The sequence below is a fragment of the Crinia signifera genome, chromosome 1 (genome assembly GCF_055691185.1).
Source record: "Crinia signifera chromosome 1, ASM5569118v1, whole genome shotgun sequence".
Lineage (NCBI taxonomy): Eukaryota > Metazoa > Chordata > Amphibia > Anura > Myobatrachidae > Crinia > Crinia signifera.
The window spans coordinates 95,302,577-95,324,111 of record NC_139217.1 but is presented as its reverse complement, the minus strand read 5'-3'; the positions used below and the strand labels follow the sequence as shown (position 1 = coordinate 95,324,111).

Here is a 21,535-nt window from a genome sequence, read left to right as displayed (position 1 = left end):
TATGGCATGAGGGTAGGGAGGGTGAGAACACTGTGAATGAAGTTTGTATGTATGGGCCTTAATATTGTTATATACAGCAGCGTTTCTGGTAAATAATAACTTTACGGGTGAGCGATCTTTGTGTTCTGCTATAATTACACTGAAAAGACTTAATAAAGTTAGGGTTGATAAGTCATGCTACCATTATGAAAATATATGGGAACATAGTTAGGTCTAATTAAACAGTCATTGCATTCTCTGCATCCTGTTGAAATACTGGCACAATCAGCAGTATCACTCCTTTCTGCTTTATTACATATGACTTGCCCATAACCATTGACAATCTGCTTCTTGGATGTTTGTGCTTGACAAAAGAATGGCACAATCAAAACAACCAACACATTATAAATCTCTTGCTACTAATTGCGGGAAATGATACCATAAAATATGCACTAAATTAAGCTGAGAATTGCAAAGTACGTGTAGGGTCAAGGAGGATTCAATTAAGAGAGAGAATTATTTTCTCGAGTGAAAAGCTTAATGATATTTTGCACAATATCAGTACTTATTATTCTGTATGTTTATTTAATTCATCATGGATATTATTATTTCTTTTTCCAGACAATGGTTTTGCTGCTTCACAGTCAACGGCAATACATTTTTGAATATGATTTTTTGGACCGGCTCTCCGCCATCACAATGCCTAGTGTTGCTAGACACACAATGCAAACCATCCGCTCCATTGGCTATTACCGAAACATATACAATCCCCCAGAAAGCAATGCTTCCGTTATAATGGATTACAATGAAGAAGGCCAGCTTTTGCAAACGGCTTTCCTGGGAACGGGTCGTCGAGTTCTGTATAAATACAAGAGACAAACAAAAGTCTCAGAAGTCCTTTACGATAGCACAAGAGTTAGCTTTACTTACGATGAGACTGCAGGGGTCCTAAAAACTGTTAATCTGCAAGGAGATGGATTCATCTGCACGATCCGATACCGGCAGATTGGACCGTTGATTGATCGCCAGATATTCCGCTTCAGTGAAGATGGCATGGTGAACGCAAGATTTGACTACAGTTACGACAATAACTTCAGAGTGACAAGTATGCAGGGCGTCATCAATGAAACCCCATTGCCCATTGAATTATATCAGTTTGATGATATATCCGGGAAAATGGACCAGTTTGGAAAGTTTGGTGTTCTCCATTATGAAGTTATCAAGGTTATCTCAACAGCTGTAATGACTTACACTAAGCACTTTGATGCCCATGGCCGAGTTAGAGAGGTCCGGTATGATGTATTAAGGTCGGAAATGTATAGACTTACTATACAGTATGACAGCATGGGGAGAGTCACAAAACGGGAAATTAAAATTGGGCCTTTTGCAAACACCACTAAATATGCCTATGAATATGATGGAGATGGACAGCTACAGACCGTTCTGCTGAATGAAAAAATTATGTGGAGATACAATTATGACCTGAATGGTAACCTCCATTTGCTAAACCCTAGTAACAGTGGACGACTAACCCCACTACGTTATGATCTGAGAGACCGGATAACCAGACTAGGTGATGTTCAGTATCGATTAGATGAAGATGGCTTCCTGCGTCAGAGAGGGACTGAGATCTTTGAATATAGTTCCAAGGGCCTTCTGACCAGAGTGTACAGCAAAGGCAGTGGCTGGACTGTAATATACCGCTACGATGGTCTTGGTCGTAGAATATCCAGTAAAACCAGTCTTGGTAAACACCTTCAGTTTTTTTATGCTGATCTTAATTATCCCTCTAGGATAACCCATGTATATAACCATTCTAGCTCGGAGATCACCTGCCTTTATTATGATCTCCAAGGACACCTGTTTGCAATGGAAATAAGTAGTGGTGAAGAATTTTACATTGCCTCAGACAACAATGGCACGCCTCTTGCTGTATTTAGTAGCAATGGCCTCATGCTCAAACATATCCAGTACACTGCTTTTGGAGAGATATATTTTGACTCCAACCCTGACTTCCAGCTAGTGATTGGATATCATGGAGGTCTGTATGATCCACTCACTAAGCTAGTCCACTTTGGGCAGAGGGACTATGACATATTGGCAGGACGCTGGACCACTCCTGATATTGAGATATGGAAGAAGATTGGCAAGGACCCAGCACCCTTTAATTTATACATGTTCAAAAACAATAACCCTGTCAGTAGACTCTACGATATCAAGGATTACACAGGTAATGCAAACTCTGTCATTTTAATATGTAAATTACTATTTTACAAAACAAACCTTAATTTTTTTTTAATGTTTATTTTCCTTAGTTTTGAAGTTAATGTACAGTATGCAGATATATATTATTATTATTGCCATTAGGAACCACATCCTGCTTTCTTTTAGCTAAATAGCAGTTATCCCCTGACAAGCTTCGCTAGGACTTGCAGGCAATTGAAGATGTTGCATGCCCAGCCAGACCCCGCAGAGTGCTTATTATCTACTGGCTGCGCTACTGTAACTGAACTGGTGGTGCTACCGGCTGCCACCATGCCATGATGAGTGACGGCAGGTAGAGATGAATCGGGGAGCCCAATATATTTATTTTTGTACCTGAGCACCCATTCCATAGTTGTCACCGCTTGCAAAATTCTTACAATCTTATTTATGTTTATACATTGCAGCACTTTTACATGAGAGCAAGTTTCCTTTGGTGGGAGTCAACCACTATAATGAGATATATAAATCCAAAGCAAACAAATCATTGATTTTAGAGAATGACATAAATCACTGGTAATAGAACTCACGTCATTTCAGTATTTATTGAGGCATCATTCAACATCAGTTGTGTACTGCCGGCCAATATATGCCTTTCCATCTGTACACTGTGCTACAGTACTTACCCGCAATAAAATATGGCACTATGGCATAGATCACTGAAACCTGTAATTAGCACATATATATTTCCCCTAGACTATTAAGGTTTAGGTGTCTTCTAGATTAATGGCACCTGGTTTGATGGCATTTGATTGCACAGATCTAACCTCTTAGACAGTTGCCCCAGGCAACTATTTAAATGATGTATGAGGCTTCTCGTTTAGGGAACAGCTACAATGTATCTGCAGATAATCCTGAAATGTTAAAAATAAATTTACTATTTTGTTGTTCCGTCTTTAATAATGTCATTAACCTCCTCTCAGGATATATGGGTTTAGCATTAGGTTACTATAAATTTAGGAACCCAACTGCAGTAATTGGATTGTGTGATACAGGAGAGCTGCAGATCTGCACAGATAAAGTGATTTTATTTTTTAAATTAGCCTAGATATTTGTAATAGATCACTGCAAACAGGTTTGAAGGGCCAGGAAGCCTTTGTTTCATCTATGAAAGCAGCATTCCCACTTACACATCACATTCTCACTTTGGGCCTGATTCACAAGTGGGTGCAATTAAAAAATGCAATTGTGTATTCAGATGCATAAGTTCTACTAATTATGGAGCCATCACAGAGAGACCCACTGATTGCATTTTTAATCTGCCGCTTCCGTATGCGGGTGCAACATCGGTCGCACCTTCGGACCTTTGAACAACCCTATGGTTGCTCAGAATGTCAATTGCTGGAGCCTTTACTACTTTGCACAAAGATGCAGTGAAAGGCTGAGACGACGCCTCTGCAATACTTGAGTCACACCTGGGGCTCGCAACCCCAGGTGTGACACCCCCCCCCCCCCCCCCAATTACTTCCCAGATAGAGTATGGTCATTGACTGTAAATCGCTCTACATATAGATTCCCATTGTGTCCTTCGACTCGGACTCCACTACACAAACATCGGCATTGCGGACACTTTGCATCAGGCCCTTACCTACTGCTTAATAGCGCGCCACTGGCTAGCGCTGCTCTTGCTGAAATCTAGCAGCTGCAATTGTTCTATGTTTACCACCTTAAAATGGCTGCTGAGATGGGCGTGAGCAGGGGGACCTATCAGATGATCCATTCTCACAGCTTCGTATTGGTCTGCCATTTTGCAATGCAGCTTCTTTATGTCTGCACCCGGCCTGCAGTTGGGTTCCTTTCTGTTTCTTGTTAAGACACCCACAAATACCAGGCGTGACATGTTCTCATCTATAAGCTTGTCTTGAGCCCTGTGATAAAACAAATAGTACAGAAAGAACTGACATTTCTCTTTTTTCTCTTCACAAGTTATGCCGTGCTTTGTTACTTCCATGAGTGATTTTACCTTTTTTGTGTACTGCTGTGAAGGGAGGATAATTGAATAAAATGTTGTATAAATGAGCATTTCGGAGAGACTTGGCAGTCTGCTCTTCTGGAATTTTACCTTCCTGAAGTATTTCTTTAATTTACACGACAGTGGGGAGAATGCTCTCTATTAACCATAGAAATGAGATGACCTTTTTTTGACAAAAGGTGCATTGGAAACAAGCACATCACCATTGCTTTGACTAGAGGTTTATCACAGGTTATTTAACCTTGGCTGGATGGGAAATGCAGAGATGAGCCAGCAGCCACCTGAGCCTGTGCTTGTACCCTGTCTGTAGGAAATGCCAATTTAGTATTCCCTATGATGAGTCCAAAAGTAGATTGTGTTGTCAAAGAAATGACATGGATATGTTTGTTTTGCTAATGCCGTATACAGAGGAAGTGACATGTGCACAATCATACAAGATCACTAATTAGCACTACGTCCAAAATAGATTTTCCTATACAAATTTATTAAAGCACTTTGAGAATGTAAATATAGTTGTGTTATCTGATACTTTTAAAAGCATATTCAATATTACTGTAGATGGTGCATTCCTTAGTGTATTAGCTTGTGTGCATATGTATTATATATATATATATATATATATACATATATATATATATATATATATATATATGTATATACTGTGAGTAAGTGCATCTATCTCTGTGCTTGTATATGTATGTTTTATGCATTTTTATTTGTGTGTTTTATGCATTTTTTGTCTCTGTTTTGTTATATTTACCAGTGCAGAATTTGTTACATTTTCCTATTAAGCATTATAAATGTAAGCACATGTTTCGTCTCGGGGTTTAACACTGCTTATATGCTTTTGTAGATGTTAACAGCTGGCTGATGACATTTGGGTTCTATCTACACAATTCCATTCCTGGCTTCACAGCCCCTAAACTTGACCTATCAGAACCATCCTATGAACTTTTGAAGAGTCAGCAATGGGATGATGTGCCGGTAAGTTCCTTGTGATTCCGGTCTTATTGCTCCTTGTTTAACATTACACATAGACCATATAGCGGCACACCGTGGCGCTAGATACTTTATGGCCTTATTCAATATTCATGAGAATGCAGTATATGAATTCATTATGACTTAGTTACAACACTGTAGAGTGAGTCACTTTGGGGGTTATTCTGGTTCACTCCTTCTGGCAAATTCCTTCTTACATGGACAAAACCATGTGCACTGCAGGGGGGGGGGGGGTAGATTTAAAATGTGCAGAGAGAGTTAGATTTGGGTGGGGTTTTACTTCAAAGTGAGATCTATATTGCAGTGTAAAAATAAAGCAGGCATTATTTTCCCTGCACAGAAACAAAAGAACTCGCCCAAATCTAATTCTCTCTGCACATATTACATCTGCCTCCTCTGCAGATGTAACATGTTCTAAGAAGGAATTTGCCAGGAGTGAACCAGAATAACCCCCTTTGTGCCTCATGTCTCAGTGACGTTACTAGTGAACTATTTCCTTGTAATACTATTGGTTTGTCCAGGGCAACAGCGCAGTAGGTGCTGGGTCCACTTGAACAGTGTTGCAAGCATTAGCAGCAGACATATTTACTATACAATATTCAACTGAAAAACATAGCATACAGCTATAACGTGTTCCTATTGTAAATTCAGTAATGTGTATAAAAATGTCATTCTTTCATGTTATTTGGGATGTTCAATGCAGCGCAAATCGCCCAGTGTGTAATTGAAATCCAGTCATGCCAACTAACAAAGGCCCAGAGTGTCTATTAAACAGATTTACTTCTCTCCCATCATACACTTAGCAGCAGTATATAGCATACATGAATCTGCATAGTTTAAAACTACTCAGAGTGAGAAAAATAAATGGATGGGATTATGTATCATACATACTGTAGCATTTCATTATAACTGTACATGTCACCCTCTAGGGGGAGACATTGTATATTAATGTGAAAATATTGAGATACCATCTAAAGACAGATATACAGTCGATTATGCAAACATCGTCCTGATCTGCAGATTATCACCGAATCGGGACGATAATCACATAGTGCGTAGCCACAACCATAAAAGAATGATTAGGAAAATCTCTTCGCATGTTGACTAATCTGACAATTTTCCTATTAAGGAGTCATTTAGGACCTTATTAAGGTCCGTTCGCATGGCTGCATTTCTTCGCATGCAGCCGATGTTTGCGCATTTCTGCGTATGTGCATGAGCTGGGTGCGTGCGTGGGGCGGCGGGCTGGCTCATTAGCATATGGGAATGCCCAGCATTTCATGGCAATTCCCATGAGATCGCTGGGCATTCTCATGATAATGAGGCTGTGACGGACATGCGGAGGGCAGGCAGCTGACATCTCCGGAGCAATCTTACATATGCGTGCACCTTCCACATCTTTTGATGCATTTCTCGCATGTGCAAATAAACTGGAAGCTTAGTCATGGCCTTTCATTGCTGTCTAATGCTTCATTAATGTACATTATAGTCATTGCCCTAAACAGGGACACCCTGAAATCCCAGTCCATTAAATCACAAACCAGATACACCTTGCATGGAGCATCGCCTTTACTTACTCCATGTTAGTATCATCTAGCCCTAAAGACATTTATGGCCACATTTATATTGACTCTCCCAGCAGTCAGATTACACATTCCACTCAATGCTTTGCCAAAGTCTAAGGAGTCTAGTTATCAAAGGGAGGAAAGCCCTAAGGGGTCTGTTTTTAATAATATTGTGAAAATAATGACCCGCTCTCTGCATTCTTCACTTGGTAAGGTAAAATTCTTACCACCGCATTCATATATTCATACAGTACCAGCCTAGCAGGAACCAGGCAAAACCGCCTGTCTCTGCGACAACTGACATACTGTACAGCATGGGTCTTCAAACTATGGCCCTCCAGATGTTGTGAAACTACAAATCCCAGCATGCCTTGCCACAGTTTTAACACTCCCTTATAGCAAAACTGTGGCAAGGCATGCTGTAATATGTAGTTTCACAACATCTGGAGGGCCGCAGTTTGAAGACCCATGCTGTAGAGTATGGTGTGCTCTTCTTAATGTCCTAATGTGAAAGACTTCAACGTACTGTATATGCTGGGTTTCCAAGAGAACAATGCACTATATAGCCCAAGGCCAGAAGGCTTAAGGAGCCCAGGGCTATATAGATTTCACAATAGCCAGATAAGTCGCTATATTTTGACCAGCGAGGCTTTACCCAACAATATAGCTGGGGAAATGTCTTATTACTGTTATAAGAAGACCCTAGCTTCAGTGAACATGTCAGTTTTTGCAAGAGATAGGGCTTCTCCACAGTTATTAAGGTTTCTCAGTTAGCAATGTGTGACCCACATGCTCCAGAACTGCCAAGTTAAGTTGCAGTCTCTGCTTACTACTGCCAGACAACATACATGTCAGTATGACATGCAGCATCGCTTAGCTGCTTGGGCAAATTTGTATTGATAAACTGATCGATCAAAGATTTTTTATTGACTGAAGCATTGATAGAAACTGTTTTTAATATTCTGCCATGAGGATAAATAGGCCCATATGGTATGTCTTCTAGAATGCTTAGGTGTGGCATAACACACCGTCAGTTGGGATTCCGACAGTCATTAACACAACGTCCGAATTCCGACTGTGGGGATTCAGATAGCGGGGCAAGTGCAACAAAGCCCCTTGCGGGCACTGTAGCTCGCTACGCTCGCCACCTATTTTATTGTCCCTCTATGGGGGTCTTGGACCCCCATGAGGGAGAATAGCCACTGCCCGTGTGTTGGGGTTTTAGCAGTCGGGATTCCGACGTCGGTGTAATGACTGTTGAAATCCTGACTGCCGGTCAGTCATCCGGCACCCAATCCGTCTGTCTAGCACCAGCCCTATTAGCAGGAAGAATAGGCGTCTTTGGCATGTCAATATGTCCTCCTGTAGCGCTCGCTAAGCCTCTGTGCAGCGGATATGAGAATGTACCTACTGTACAATGATAAACAATGAACAATCATTACAGCCATTTATGATTTGAAAATAGTACTCCGGTGAAATTGATAGAATGTTTCTCCTTTCATGTGGAAGAAGCCAGGACTATGTTCACTACATTAAAGACCTTAGTCACATCACAGTAATCAGGGGTTCATTTGCAGTCTTAAGAGCTTCATGCATAATTCATATTTACTGTATGGTTATAAGAAGTTCTTCCTAAATTTTGTCCTTGTATTATATGCCTTTATGCTGGAGCAAAATGACATCTAGTAGCAAGAGAAAATCAATATATGTACACGCATTCCAATGTCATGTTAATGTATCTTTTTGTCTAGAAGTGAGGAAATGGGTAGTATAAAAGCAAAAATGCCAGTAGGGAACAGTGATGGGTTTAATTTCACTTGTCAGAAAAATGAAATATCGGTGTTAAATTTAATTGCAGAATACCAGATGACAGTCAGTTTAATTGGTGAACAGATACATGTATTATGTGTTAATGACTAAGAAAAAAGTGACTGGCATTAATACTATGCTGTGCTTATCATTTGCTTCAGGCTACTAGCGCCAGGGACAGAGGAAACTATCCATCAAACTTTGACAATAAAACAAATGTGAAATTCCCCCAGTGCAATGTATTAATTCAGAGTCCTTTAACTCCACAAGCTCTGAACAGATCCGCATGTACTGTAGATAAAGTATGATGCATTTTGCAGGAACATGGGGCACTTTCACCATTGTTATGAGATACTTTTATGTGCATGGCCCCACAAAGTCTTCACAGTGCGATACTCACACCACTGGTTAAAAGTTTTAGGAAACCCCATGTTTGCCATTTTTCTTAAACTGTTAGCAGTTCACATCCAGTGATTAACCTGCAATGGGACAAAGGTACATGGCTCATCATGAAAGGTAAAGGATGGTTCTTCGGTTTGTGTGGTTTATTTACTATGAGAAGCCAACACTTTCTTGCACATTTAATTTTTTTTTGCTACTAAACCCATTACCCTTTACAATTTTGGACTTAGACACACCAGGAAGTGGTGGCTTGGATTAGTAAATAAACCCCACATACTTAAGGTGAGGGCAAAATTGGAGTGGTGGTAGAATTTAATGGAAAAAGTAGTTATAACGGCATATTTGAAGGCCAGTGGCAAGTGTCTATTTGGGTGTTTAAGGGCATTCCAGAGTTGATAGTAGCATGGGAGGAGTACTGAAGGCAAATGTGGGAGGAGGAAAGGAGGCAGTCATTGACAGAGGAAAGTGGAAATTAGATTCAATGGATGTGAGGCTTGAAGTGTAGGTACAAGCAGAATGGATGAGATCTTTTGTATGTGTGAGAAAAAGAAGTTTACATTTTATTCTGAGCCAGGGAAGTGACTGGTAGAGGTGGAAGAGGTGCTGAGACAGAAGACTGAGATAGGCATCAGAGTTAAATATGAATTCAAGCGGGTTAAGGCAGGATATGGGAAGGTCAGAGAGTAGATTATAGTAGCTGTGTTGTAAATGGCGGATTGGAAGAAGGACTAGTCGTGGGTAAAAATAAAGGGAAAATTAGAGTCTAGCATTACTCCGTATCTATGTAGGTAATGAAAGAGACTGAGGCCATGATCTGGGGAAAGCTGGTTACTTCAATTTTGAAATATGAGCTCCAGAAAGGGTTATGATATAAAGTTTAAAAGAGGAATAATGGGCAGAGAGCAGGGCGAGACTGACATTTTGGTATCATTATCATAGTAACATAGACCGAAGTAGGGAAGATTTGTAAAAATAAAAAAAGGAGGCCAAGAACAGGGCCTTAAGGTATCCTCATGAGAAGGGAATGTAGAGGATGGGTAAAGGTGGGTGTAGAGACAGAGAAGCAGAAGTTTAACAAGTAGAAGGTGAATAAAGAGAGAACCAAGGATTTGAGAGCTTCTAGGAGGATGTGGTGGTCAACCGTGTTGAATACAGCTGTGAAGTCAATGAGTACTATACTAGAGATGTGCCATTGATCCCTGATTATGTTACTATATCCAATAAACTATCTTTTAAAAAAATAGAGAAGTGCCCTTTGGATTTGACTATGTGTATGTGATCTGTGAGTGAGGACAGTTACAGTGAGGTCAAGAGGCCAAAAGATAAGTGGAGTACTGTAGATGATGGAGGGAGAGGTTGGAGTAGATAGTGATGAGGCAATTGTATACCATCTACTCAAAAAGCTTGGGGATAACTTATAGAGGAGGAGAGACTGGATAGTAGTTAGAGTGGGTTCAAAGGAGGTTTGAGGGTGGCCAAAGCATGTTGGAAGGATGATGGGAGGGTGCCATAGGACATGGATAGGTTGACCAGCTGCCGAGTGTGGGAGCATGCATTGAGAGGGATGGTCTAGACTAGCTGAAGGGGGTCAGGTTGACAAGGGAGAAGTGTACAATGTTGTCAGTCCTTGAAAGGGAAAGGGAGAAAGAGCATTATGGGAAAGGTACAGTATTATGGTGGATAGACTCAAGTTTGGAGAAACAAATAAGAGACAAGTTAAACACTAGAGAAAGGAGGTCAGTGGGAGAAGGATAGAGTTCACGGCAGCAAATAGTTTGGACTGGCTGGAGGAGTGGGAAGAGACGATACCTTGAAATAGGACTTTTTTCACGACCATGGAGACATTTGTGGTAACTAACAGGTCATAGACCTGGATTCAATGCCGAAAAAGGGCCACATACAGAGCCAGACTGGACCACAGCGGCACAGGTGAAACCCCCGGGAGGCCCAAATACCTGTGGACTCACCTTCTCTTCTAGGGATCAAGTTCCAGTCTATACACTTGAGATATGCATATGTCTCATTGTACTGTGTAGGGGTATGGTGTATATTCTACAGTGCATTCCTGTTATCAATCTGGTACATTATCATACATGCATGGGCAGTATTTTATACATTTATTTATCAAGGGGCCCATAGTGTTCTCTAATGTTAGATAAGTTTCTGTGGTGGCTGGCCACAAACCTAACCATGGGCCCCTACCATTCCATTTCATTGGTGTGAACTTCATTCTCCAGTCTGACACTGGCCACATAACAGGATTGTAGAGTATTGTAGCTGTCAGCATAGTAGAGGTGAAATCTCAGCAGGAGTTTCTGCATACTATTTACCCCACGGCCTGTATGGTACAGTAGTTTTTAGTATCTGTGTTAATATGTTGAAGTTGCACTGCTTAAAGAAAAGATTTCTTTCATCTATAAATCTGAAAATACATGTCTTTGATACGCAGTGCTGTCTGACATTTACTTTGGTGCCAGCAAATCTTATTGTACTCGGGAAAAAAAATTATCAATTGCTAACTGGATACCTTATTAGCCAGGTTGAGTAATTACCCTGCAAAGGGTAAAGCAAAGCTGATCTGTCTTGAATGGGGTCTGCCCCCTGTTCGGTTTAAACAATAGGTTGACTTTAAAGGCAAGAATTCACCTGCTGTATACAAACATATGAAGATTAATGTGCACCATTTACTATAACATATTCACTGTGGAATAAAACACTTCTGTAATATAAGTGGAGGGAAAAGGGACGCAAGGTTTGAAATGTCAAATTACTCAATATTATTGACCATAAATACTAGTGAATTGTATAGAGTAGTGACAGGTTATTATGGCTCTGAAACCCAGAAAATAGAAAGCCAACATGTCCAAAATGTAATGTATTTATATCACTTTGTCATATTTGCAATTAAATTATTTACACGTCGACTATTTTTTTATTTTATTTTTTATTTCTTTTACAGCCAATTTCTGGAGTGCAGCAGCAAGTTTCAAGACAGGCAAAGGCTTTCTTGTCTCTGGGGAAGATTCCTGAGATTCAGATAAGTAGGCCTAAAACCAGAGATGAGAAATCATGGCTGTGGTTTGCGACCGTGAAGTCTCTTATTGGGAAGGGCGTCATGTTGGCTGTGAATGAAGGCAAAGTCATCACTAATGTTCTCAATATTGCAAACGAGGACTGCATCAAAGTCGCAGCAGTTCTAAACAATGCCTTTTACCTGGAGAACCTACATTTCACCATCGAGGGAAGAGACACCCACTATTTCATCAAAGCCACCACCCCGGAAAGCGATCTTGGAACCCTGAGGTTGACTAGTGGCCGTAAAGCCTTAGAAAACGGCATTAATGTAACAGTATCCCAGTCTACCACAGTAGTGAATGGAAGAACTCGCAGGTTTGCTGATGTGGAAATGCAGTATGGTGCCCTTGCCTTGCATGTACGTTACGGCATGACCCTTGACGAGGAGAAAGCACGGATCCTGGAACAAGCTAGACAGCGAGCCCTATCGCACGCCTGGGCCAGGGAACAGCAGAGGGTGAGAGATGGCGAGGAGGGCGCTAGGTTGTGGACTGAAGGAGAGAAAAGGCAGCTGCTAAGCGCTGGGAAAGTACAAGGATATGATGGGTACTATGTACTCTCTGTGGAGCAATACCCTGAGTTAGCAGACAGCTCTTACAATATACAGTTTCTCAGACAAAGCGAGATTGGAAAAAGGTAACACACTGGCCTTGCTGAGGCTGCCAAAGAGACATAACACGTGTGCTTCCTCTAAACGGGAGACGGAAACATTTTGCTGCATAGTTATTTGAGCCGAAACAGTACGTTGGTTCAAATATCCTCTCTGTAGCACAATCTCTATCAGACTCTGCAAATAAGAGAGCTTTCCTGGGGAATGAAAATGCTGTTTGCAAAACCCCTTTGTTTTTATGAATGACCTTAAGGTGATCTGCTTTAAGATAATGTTTACATATGCATATCACTGCACTCGGACTGGAGAGTAAAGCCTATAGATTTTTCAGTAGGCTATATCTATGTTCATCCAGGCACTGTATTTAAAAAAGAAAAAGAATCAAACAAAATATCTGTACAGTGTTTCTGAATATTATTGAAATGTCGACCTTTGCTTACAAAGAGTAGTTTCTCGATCTCTCTCTCTCTCTTTCTCTCTGCATAGGATGTGGTATATATCATTGTTCATTTTGAAACGTGGAGCAAAATTACTGTTTATAGACAGCTCAACTGCTTTTTCTGTGCTGCTTTATAAAACAAGGACATGATTGGCACAAGTGACTTATGCTACCATGTGACTTTAAATTCCGATTTTACAATGCTCTAACATGGTTTGCCTTGAAAAACTATTGCAAGTAGAAATCTCTTCAAGTTTGAGCAAAGGAATCCGTTTTTTTTGTAAATGATGTGAAACAAGTTGTTTATGGATTTTTATAGGAATTACAATTTACTGTACATCAAATATTAGTCTCAGAGGAGTTAATTTATGTAAAAGTGTTTCAGAAAATTTATATATAAAATAAAATGATAAAAAATGAATGTAAAAAAAGGGTCCTTTTTATATGGATAGTTTTGTAGTGATTGGTATTCTTCAAAAACTAGTTTAACGTGCTCAAGAGGACCAGAGTAGATTAACATACAAGCTGATCCAAAATTAAAAATAATCTCACAGCATTCATAAACATATATGTAAACCATTGGATTCATAATCGGCTATAAAATACATTTGACGGTGAACCAGAATTAAGGGATTTCAAATGATTTGTCATATTGTCGAACAAAATACATGTAGGATTTCTGAAGGGCTTTCTGTCCCTGCATGTATCAGTATTCTTACAGTAAGAACTGCAGAACTGGGGTGTGCCTAGGAAAAATAACTCCCCCCTTCGCACACTGGCTCCCTTCCAACCTGAAGTATTGATCCCAAAAAAACATTCATATATGTTTGTGACTGTTACCGTCTCTGTTTCATACACATTAAGTTGTATTTGAAACTTAGAGGTCCTTTACCTGAAACTTTGTAGCCGACTGTATTAACAATGCTGTTCAATCTCGTTGTAGACAATTTATATTTATATTCTAGAATCACAAATGCATATAGCTTTAAGGATAATCTCTGCAGTCAATTGCAAACTTGCCAATTATGAAAGCAGTGTTACTTGTGATGTGTGCATTAGAGGCTGTGAAGAACCCCTCTGGTAATATTACACTAACTATGCCAACTTATAATCAGTACGTTTTGTAACCTGTAAATTATTCTTTTTTAATATTTATTTTAATCCCTCTGTTGTCAAAACAACTTACAAACCATGGAGGTTTGTTCATACTTCTAATAAAAATGTTTACATAAAAAGGTGCTTAAGCTTAGTAGGAAACCATTTTTTTTTTATTATTGCACTTATGTTCAGTAGGCCATGTAGCGCTGGTAGCTGTAGTCAGGGGGTTATGGGTAAATATTTCTGTGCTCAACCTTAATTGGTTAGCTGGACACACTGTACCCAGTTAAAAGTTCTGCAGTGAAATGTAAACATTGTCAATGGGCAGTTACGGTGTGACATAGCGCCCAACATTTTGGCATCAAGGTTACAAGAAGGGGACATGGACCTGGGCCACCCACGTAATGTTCTCTTCCATGTTAATATTGCATACACCATAGATGGTGGGGCACATGTCACTCACAGTTGTTCTGTTATATAGAAATCAGTGGTGAATGGAATATACAGCCACAGCTGTCTGACCCATTGGGACATTGCAGATCCGAAACCCTGTGACAGTTCTGAGGTATGTTTACATCACTGTGAAAGACATTCGGAGGGGGTGTAGCCACATTACATAGGTGCAGTGTCATTTTCCTGGTAGTATGTTTCCCACCTCAGACATGTAACTCATTTGCCCCCAACACCACAAACACACACACATCTGTTCCTCATTGCTTACCCAATCCCTCATCTGTAGCAGATGTTTGCCCTTAGCCCTCGCCTGTAGCACATTTTTTCCCTCACACAGATCTAAACCCGCTGGCTGCATTATTATCACTGCTCTGCCTGTCTGTCCTGTGGTGGGGTTGAGATTCGCTTCTAGGCAGCTGCCATGAAACTTAGACATGATCAAAGTGTCATCTCATAAGACTAACTCATGAAACTTAGCTTCCCAATACAGTCTGACAGGGAATCAGAAAGCAGCTGATTAATTATCATTCTCCAGACTGTCTCACTTCACTGTCACTTTCACGCCCCTGCAGACACAGTGAGATCTGGAACAATGTCAGACAGATTACAGGGGTACATAGGACAGAAATGATACTCTTCGGAGTCCATCTCTATCTGTTCTTCTTCTTGGAGGCCACAATGAAATGACCCTGCAGTTCTCCTATGATACTCAGGCTGCAGGCTGTGCATCTAAGCTCAAGAAGATTTAGGGCACAGGTGACGATGGATCCTGTGTATTATTCACACTGTTTTATCTATAGGAATGAAATAAAGTGCATGGTAGGTGATAATCCTCCAACAAAATTATCATTATTGGACAGACAAGAGGGACACAGATCACCGCTCTCCAGCTGCTGCAGAACTACAAATCCCAGATGAACCTTGTGTTTGCCACAAATTACCTTCAACTGTTCTGGACCCATAACAATCGCACAAAAGCTGTTTCAGAAAAAAATCATAGTTGTCTGTATAAGCCCAGCTTTACCCTTGGGTATTAGCCTGTGCATCATTCTTCTATTTAGAGGAATTAAACATATTATTATTATTTTTTATTATTATTATTATTTGTATGGAAATCGCAATATTATCATTTTCACATCTACTTTTGAAAAAGTTGAGTATAATAAATGTAATAGTTAAAGCCCGTACACATGGGGCAATTTGAGGCTATTTTCTAAGTGATCAAGTTATCTATAACTCCATGTATAGCGATGGCGCTGTGAGGTCATGTGCATCATGTGCGTCACGCTGCAGGAATAGACTGTGTATACTGCTTAGATAGCAGCGTTTTGGCTATTAGCATAGGAAAAACACTGCTCCGCACAGATCGCTCAGCACACATCGCGGGTGTACAGCGATGTGTGCTGAACAATCCATGATTAAGCATGTCACTCAGCTCCCAGTACCCGTTGTCCTGTGAGTACAGGCTTTACCCTCTTACTCTCATAGAGTTATATTTATCACGTAGAAAAAGCTCTGCAGGTGTTTAGAGCAGCATAATAATCCAGATGTGTCCTCACACGTCTAGCCTCAATACACCATGCAGTGTGAGATGTCCAGCATCAGTGACCTGCCAGCCCCCGTTCAACTCCGCTAATGTTGGGATTTATTTATTCTCAAAACTGCATCTTAATCGCATCGCAATGTGACTAGGAAGCACAAGGAGACTGTGATTATATATTTGCTATATGACACAAGTATATTGTGTGAGATAGGGACTCTGGTTAACACGCAGCTCTGTGAAGGTTCGCAGCTCTGCGCATCATTTTTTGCCCGCCGTTTGCATATTCCTCCACCCCTATCGCAGGGCGAATTCCCCCGCACGGCTGCATACGGATGTTAAGCATAAACATCCATTCGCAGCCTACAGGGAAACACCCACATCATTCAATAATCGCCAACCATCGAATGATGTGGAAGGTACACGCAAAACTGACACTCTCAGGTGTCCTAGCTTTGCGTGTATTCCTAAGGGGAAAATGTTCCGGTGATGTCAGCTGTCCGCCTCCACGTCACTGGGTGATTACCATGGGAACGCCCAGCAATTTCATGGAAACGCCCATGAAACGCTGGGCGTTCCCATGGGCACGACTACCCACAGCCGCCCCCATGCAGAAATGCGCATACGTAGATAAAAAACATTGCACTCGCATGCGAATTCACATGCCAGTGTACAGACCAGAATAACCCCCATAGTCTGTAAACTGAGCAAAACCGAATTTATATTAAAAAAAGCTGCAGGTGTACACATTATGTACAGGTTCAGATACTCAGTCACACACAGATATACTATACAAGTACAGTATATATAAAATTAGACCGTGCAGTCTCCTTGTGTGTCCTAGTCATATTGCTTGCAAATTCTCCGCACCTGGCCTCCCAGAAAGGGCTGTATGGTGCGACTGGAGCAAGATATGTGAGGACACATCTGTAATTTCATGGTTATTTTCATTTACTTTCTTTGGGACACATACGCAATCCCCGTGGTTCGAATGCCAGTGGTGAAAACACTGTACGGGCAGCATGGATGTGTAATGGTTAGCATTACTGCCTCACAGCACTGAGGTCATGGATTCAATTCCCACCATGGCCCTAACTATGCGGATTTTGTATATTCTCCCCGGACTTGCATGGGTTTCTTACAGCACTCTGGTTTCATCCCACACTCCAAAATGTTGTCTCCCAACAAAATTAACCCTACTATGAATTTGTGTGCATGTACAGTATATGTGGTAGGGAATATCGATTGTAAGCTCCACTGGGACAGGGACGAATGTGAATGTTCAAATATTCTCTGTTAAGCGCTGCGGAATATGTGTGCCCTACATCAATAACTGGTAATAATTGATAAATAAAAACTGGCACACACATCCCGATACAAAGGATCCCGAAATGGGCTCCGAAAGTGCTCAAACCATCTCCCCTTAACCCTAATTGCTTACAGCTTGACCCTAACCCACATACTATGTTTTTTGTTTGCTATGTACGGCGCTGCGGACACTTTGCGGCGCCTTATAAATAAACGTACTACTACTACCTAACCCTAATCCCCCACTCGGCAGCCTAGCCCTTTCCCCCCCTTTATGTTCATAATTCAAACCCCCCCCCCCTCCCTGCAGCTTAACCCTTACCTGTCCACCAACTCTAAATGGAAATCCCAGCACACTTCTCAGCATTAAGACAAACATAAAGTTGGAATAATTAGTCCCCAATCTGCCCACCCACTATCCCTGGAACACCCACTTTGGGCTGAATTCAATTTTTAGTGGTAACTTGTTAAATTGAGTTAAAATTACTAAGCATACCCAGGCGCAAACTTTTTGCTATTCACTTATAATTGCACATTACCACATGTCCCTTTACCACTCCATAGGAAATAACTCGACTTTTTGTTTTAGCCCCTGAGCAGGTGAAAATCCCTATTTTAATCTAAAAAAATGTAAAAACTTTGGGTGAAATTCCACCTATTTCTCTTCAAGCTGTCCATATCGAGGCTTAGGATTTGACACAGACTTGAAACAACGGGCAGTTGGGAGGTGTTCTACAGTCGTAAACCAAACAACACCCTCAAATACACAAAATGCATATGATAAATTATTCATTTATAGAATAAGAGCTTTTATTGTGGTATTTCTATTACCCTGGTATACCCGTAATAACTATGACATGTTATTTATGAACACCTATTTAAACATATCCAGTTGGGGAAATTCAACCCAGTAGGAATTGTTTGACCTTGGAAACTTGATATTATTTTTTTTAATGAATACAAATGTAAATATATAAGACCCTAACCAAAAATGGCATGACCAGAAATCCCTCTGACAATAGTAGTCACAACTGGTAAATCCCATGCAATCTCTCCTGATGGTAATATTGAAATATATATGAGCAGGCACAGACCCAATAAGTCTTACTGATTGCTGTGCACAAGTGAAAGGAAACAAATTGCTGCAATTGAAAGCATACCAGTCACAGTAAATATTGTGTATTCAACTGAATAAAGTAAAATTTGCAAATAGGAATTCACCATTAACCCCTTCAGTGGTAATCCTGAGAATTCTCCAAGCTGTGCCTCAGTGTTCTGTCTGGCAAGCCCGGAAAATTCTCAGGATTGCCACTGTTTAGAGACGGGTGCAGTGTGCTGAGTATTCGTGCTGAGCGGCGCTTTGCCTAGTTTTATAATAGGCAAAACCCTGCAGTTTGGGGAAAGACAGTGAAAGCCAGTGATACCATTGTGCGGGACCACGCATCACCATCGCTGCAAGGCATACACACGCAGGGCCAACTCTACCATTAGGCAGCTTTAGGCAAGCTGCCTAGGGCGCTGGGATCTGAGGGGGCACCACCATCAAAAAATCAAGGATACCAATAAGGACCCTTGTTATACTTAATGCAGGTGGTGGCTGTGGAACTTCTAAGACCCTAGGCCATACTTTGCTGCCGCTTCCATCCTTGTACTCTGTTGTTGGTGGTAATGGGGAGGGTGCTGGGGGCCTCCAGGGAAAGCAGGGGACTTGCCCACCTTCCTGGGGTGCTGGGAAGACCACCTGATTTTGGGGAGCCTCCCTGCCATTCTGGAATATTAGGCAAGTATGCCTTAAGCAGTTGGAAAGTGGTCATTGGTGGCAGTATGGGGGGGGGCAGTAGGTTGAAGTTTTGCCTAGGGTGCTGAGAAGCCTTACACCGGCCAGGTACCGCACACCGGTGCGCTCCATGCTCCTTTTCTAAGCAATCTAATCACTTAAAAAAGTGTCTGAAATCGCTCCGGGTGTATGCCACTTAAGATTGTCATGAGAACGGAAAAACAACCTGTACAACAGTTTCAGGAAAGAAATGTATGAGGAAGAGAGAAAACTAGATACTATTAGTAACTCCACTTATCAGGGAAATAAATCCACTACTGCTTCGCCTCTTTCACTCCTCCTATCCTGCCTACCCTACCCCTCCATCCATTCCCATCCGTTCCTATTTATCCTATTGTTTTTCATTCATCCACCCACCTCCTTTTAGTCTGTTAACTCTTATGAGTAGGGCCCTCCTTCCTCACGTACTCACCCTACCTCTTTACCTCACCAGCGCTCCTGCCCTGTTCTGCCCTTCCTCTACTTCATCTTAAGTCTCCTCGACAATTTGGACACCTACTTCAGAACTGATGCTGATTTTAGTTCTACCAGCTATACCCCTATTTATGCTGTATTTTATCAACACACCCTGTACGTAATCTTGTAATTTGTTTTTTGTTTGCTATGTACGGCGCTGCGGACACTTTGTGCCACCTTATAAATAAACAAACTACTACTACTAGTTATCTATCCTTCATGGGCTGGCGAAACTCATTATACATTCAAACATTTGGAACCCCTTCCCTTCAGAAACCCTGTGTTTTCTGCCTGGATGAGAACATACGGACAGTATTCTACTCATATTAACTCATGCACACATTATATACAGAGAGGTCCAAATACAGAGAGATGGGCCCTTATTCTTGTACTTAGATTGAAATGAAATAACAATTTACAACTTTTTAAACATTGTATTTCTGTGACCTACAGTAGTTGGAGTCACCCATAATAGAAATCTTGTGGTATCGTAAGTGCCTTTGTCATATTGATCCCATGTACAGTAGTTTAAATGCCAAAATTGTATGGAAAGTAACAGAAATTATACTCATACTAGATCCACAAGGAAGTCCCATATTTACCAGGAGAAATACCTCCTAACCTATCGCATTCATTGACCAATTCTTCCAACCATTAGTAAAGAAACTTTTCTCAAGGACTCAGTTCACATCTTCAATATCCTAGAGGAAATAAAAATGGAACCGTCACTACCTTCTATATGCATGTGACATCACCTCTCTATATAATGTTCTAGACCACAAAGCTGGTTGGAATCCATAAACAGCATTCTGTACTTACTGTCAGCGAACATCTCCCACAAAATACACCTCATCAAAGCCATAGATTTCAAAGTGATACATAATCATTTCTGGTTTGAGAATACATTATTAAAACAAATAAACAGAACTGCGATTTGGGTAAAATTCACACAAGATACAGTAATAATCACATCTGGAAGAACAACCCATCTTGGGAAGTAATGAAGAACTAAAGGAATTAGGGCCAGATGTATCAAGCTTCAAAAAGTGATACAATGGAGAGTGATAAACAGCCAGCCAATCAGCTCCTACCTGTCATTTTTCAAACCCATCTTATAACATAACAGGTAGGAACTGATTGGCTGGTTGGCTCCATTTTATCACTTTTTGAAGCTTGATACGTAAGAAAACAACACATTTCTAGACCTGTCAATCTTTATTGAGATGGACAAGATAGAAACAAGAAAACACCATAAAAAGTTTATTGCAGCAACTCTATTGGCTTGTCCAGGAACCAAGACATAAATAAGCTAGCCAACATTTTCTGCAGCAGGTAGCTAGGACCTTGTGGGTCCATTGGTAAGATCAGCAGGATAATTTCCGTATTTTGTAAAGGTATTTATGCTATACCAGCAGATATCCAGATGTATTGTCTCTAAAGGTGCATACACTGTACAATTTTTTGACCACTTTCGTTAATTTTGGCCCTTCTGAATGATATTGGTCAAAATATCTTTCAGTGTATATGTGACGAACAACGAATGCTGATGCGCATACCCGCCAGTTGTTCATCAAGGTTGTTTGGCAACTGTGCATGCAGCTCAATTTGGATATCGTTTACAAAAAACCTATAGACTGTAGCTATAGGGGGTATGCCCATCATCATTCTTCATTCGTCTGTCGTCAATATATTTTGTCAACATCTTTCGTCCAGGACACTGGGTTCAATGGA

The 21,535-nt window shown here is 40.9% G+C and overlaps 1 protein-coding gene across 18 annotated transcripts in view; it reads left to right on the top strand.

The window, feature by feature from the left end:
• Positions 1-14,351, top strand: part of TENM3 (teneurin transmembrane protein 3) — a 2,716,013-nt gene extending 2,701,662 nt beyond the window's left edge. For all 18 annotated transcript variants that reach the window (XM_083170719.1, XM_083170736.1, XM_083170731.1 and 15 more), the window contains 3 exons: positions 601-2,209; positions 5,067-5,197; positions 11,948-14,351. In XM_083170719.1, the coding sequence (XP_083026845.1) occupies positions 601-2,209; positions 5,067-5,197; positions 11,948-12,703 (2,496 nt within the window). In that variant the 3' untranslated portion in view covers positions 12,704-14,351. The remainder of the gene's footprint in view (positions 1-600; positions 2,210-5,066; positions 5,198-11,947) is intronic.
• The last annotated feature ends 7,184 nt before the right edge of the window (positions 14,352-21,535 follow it).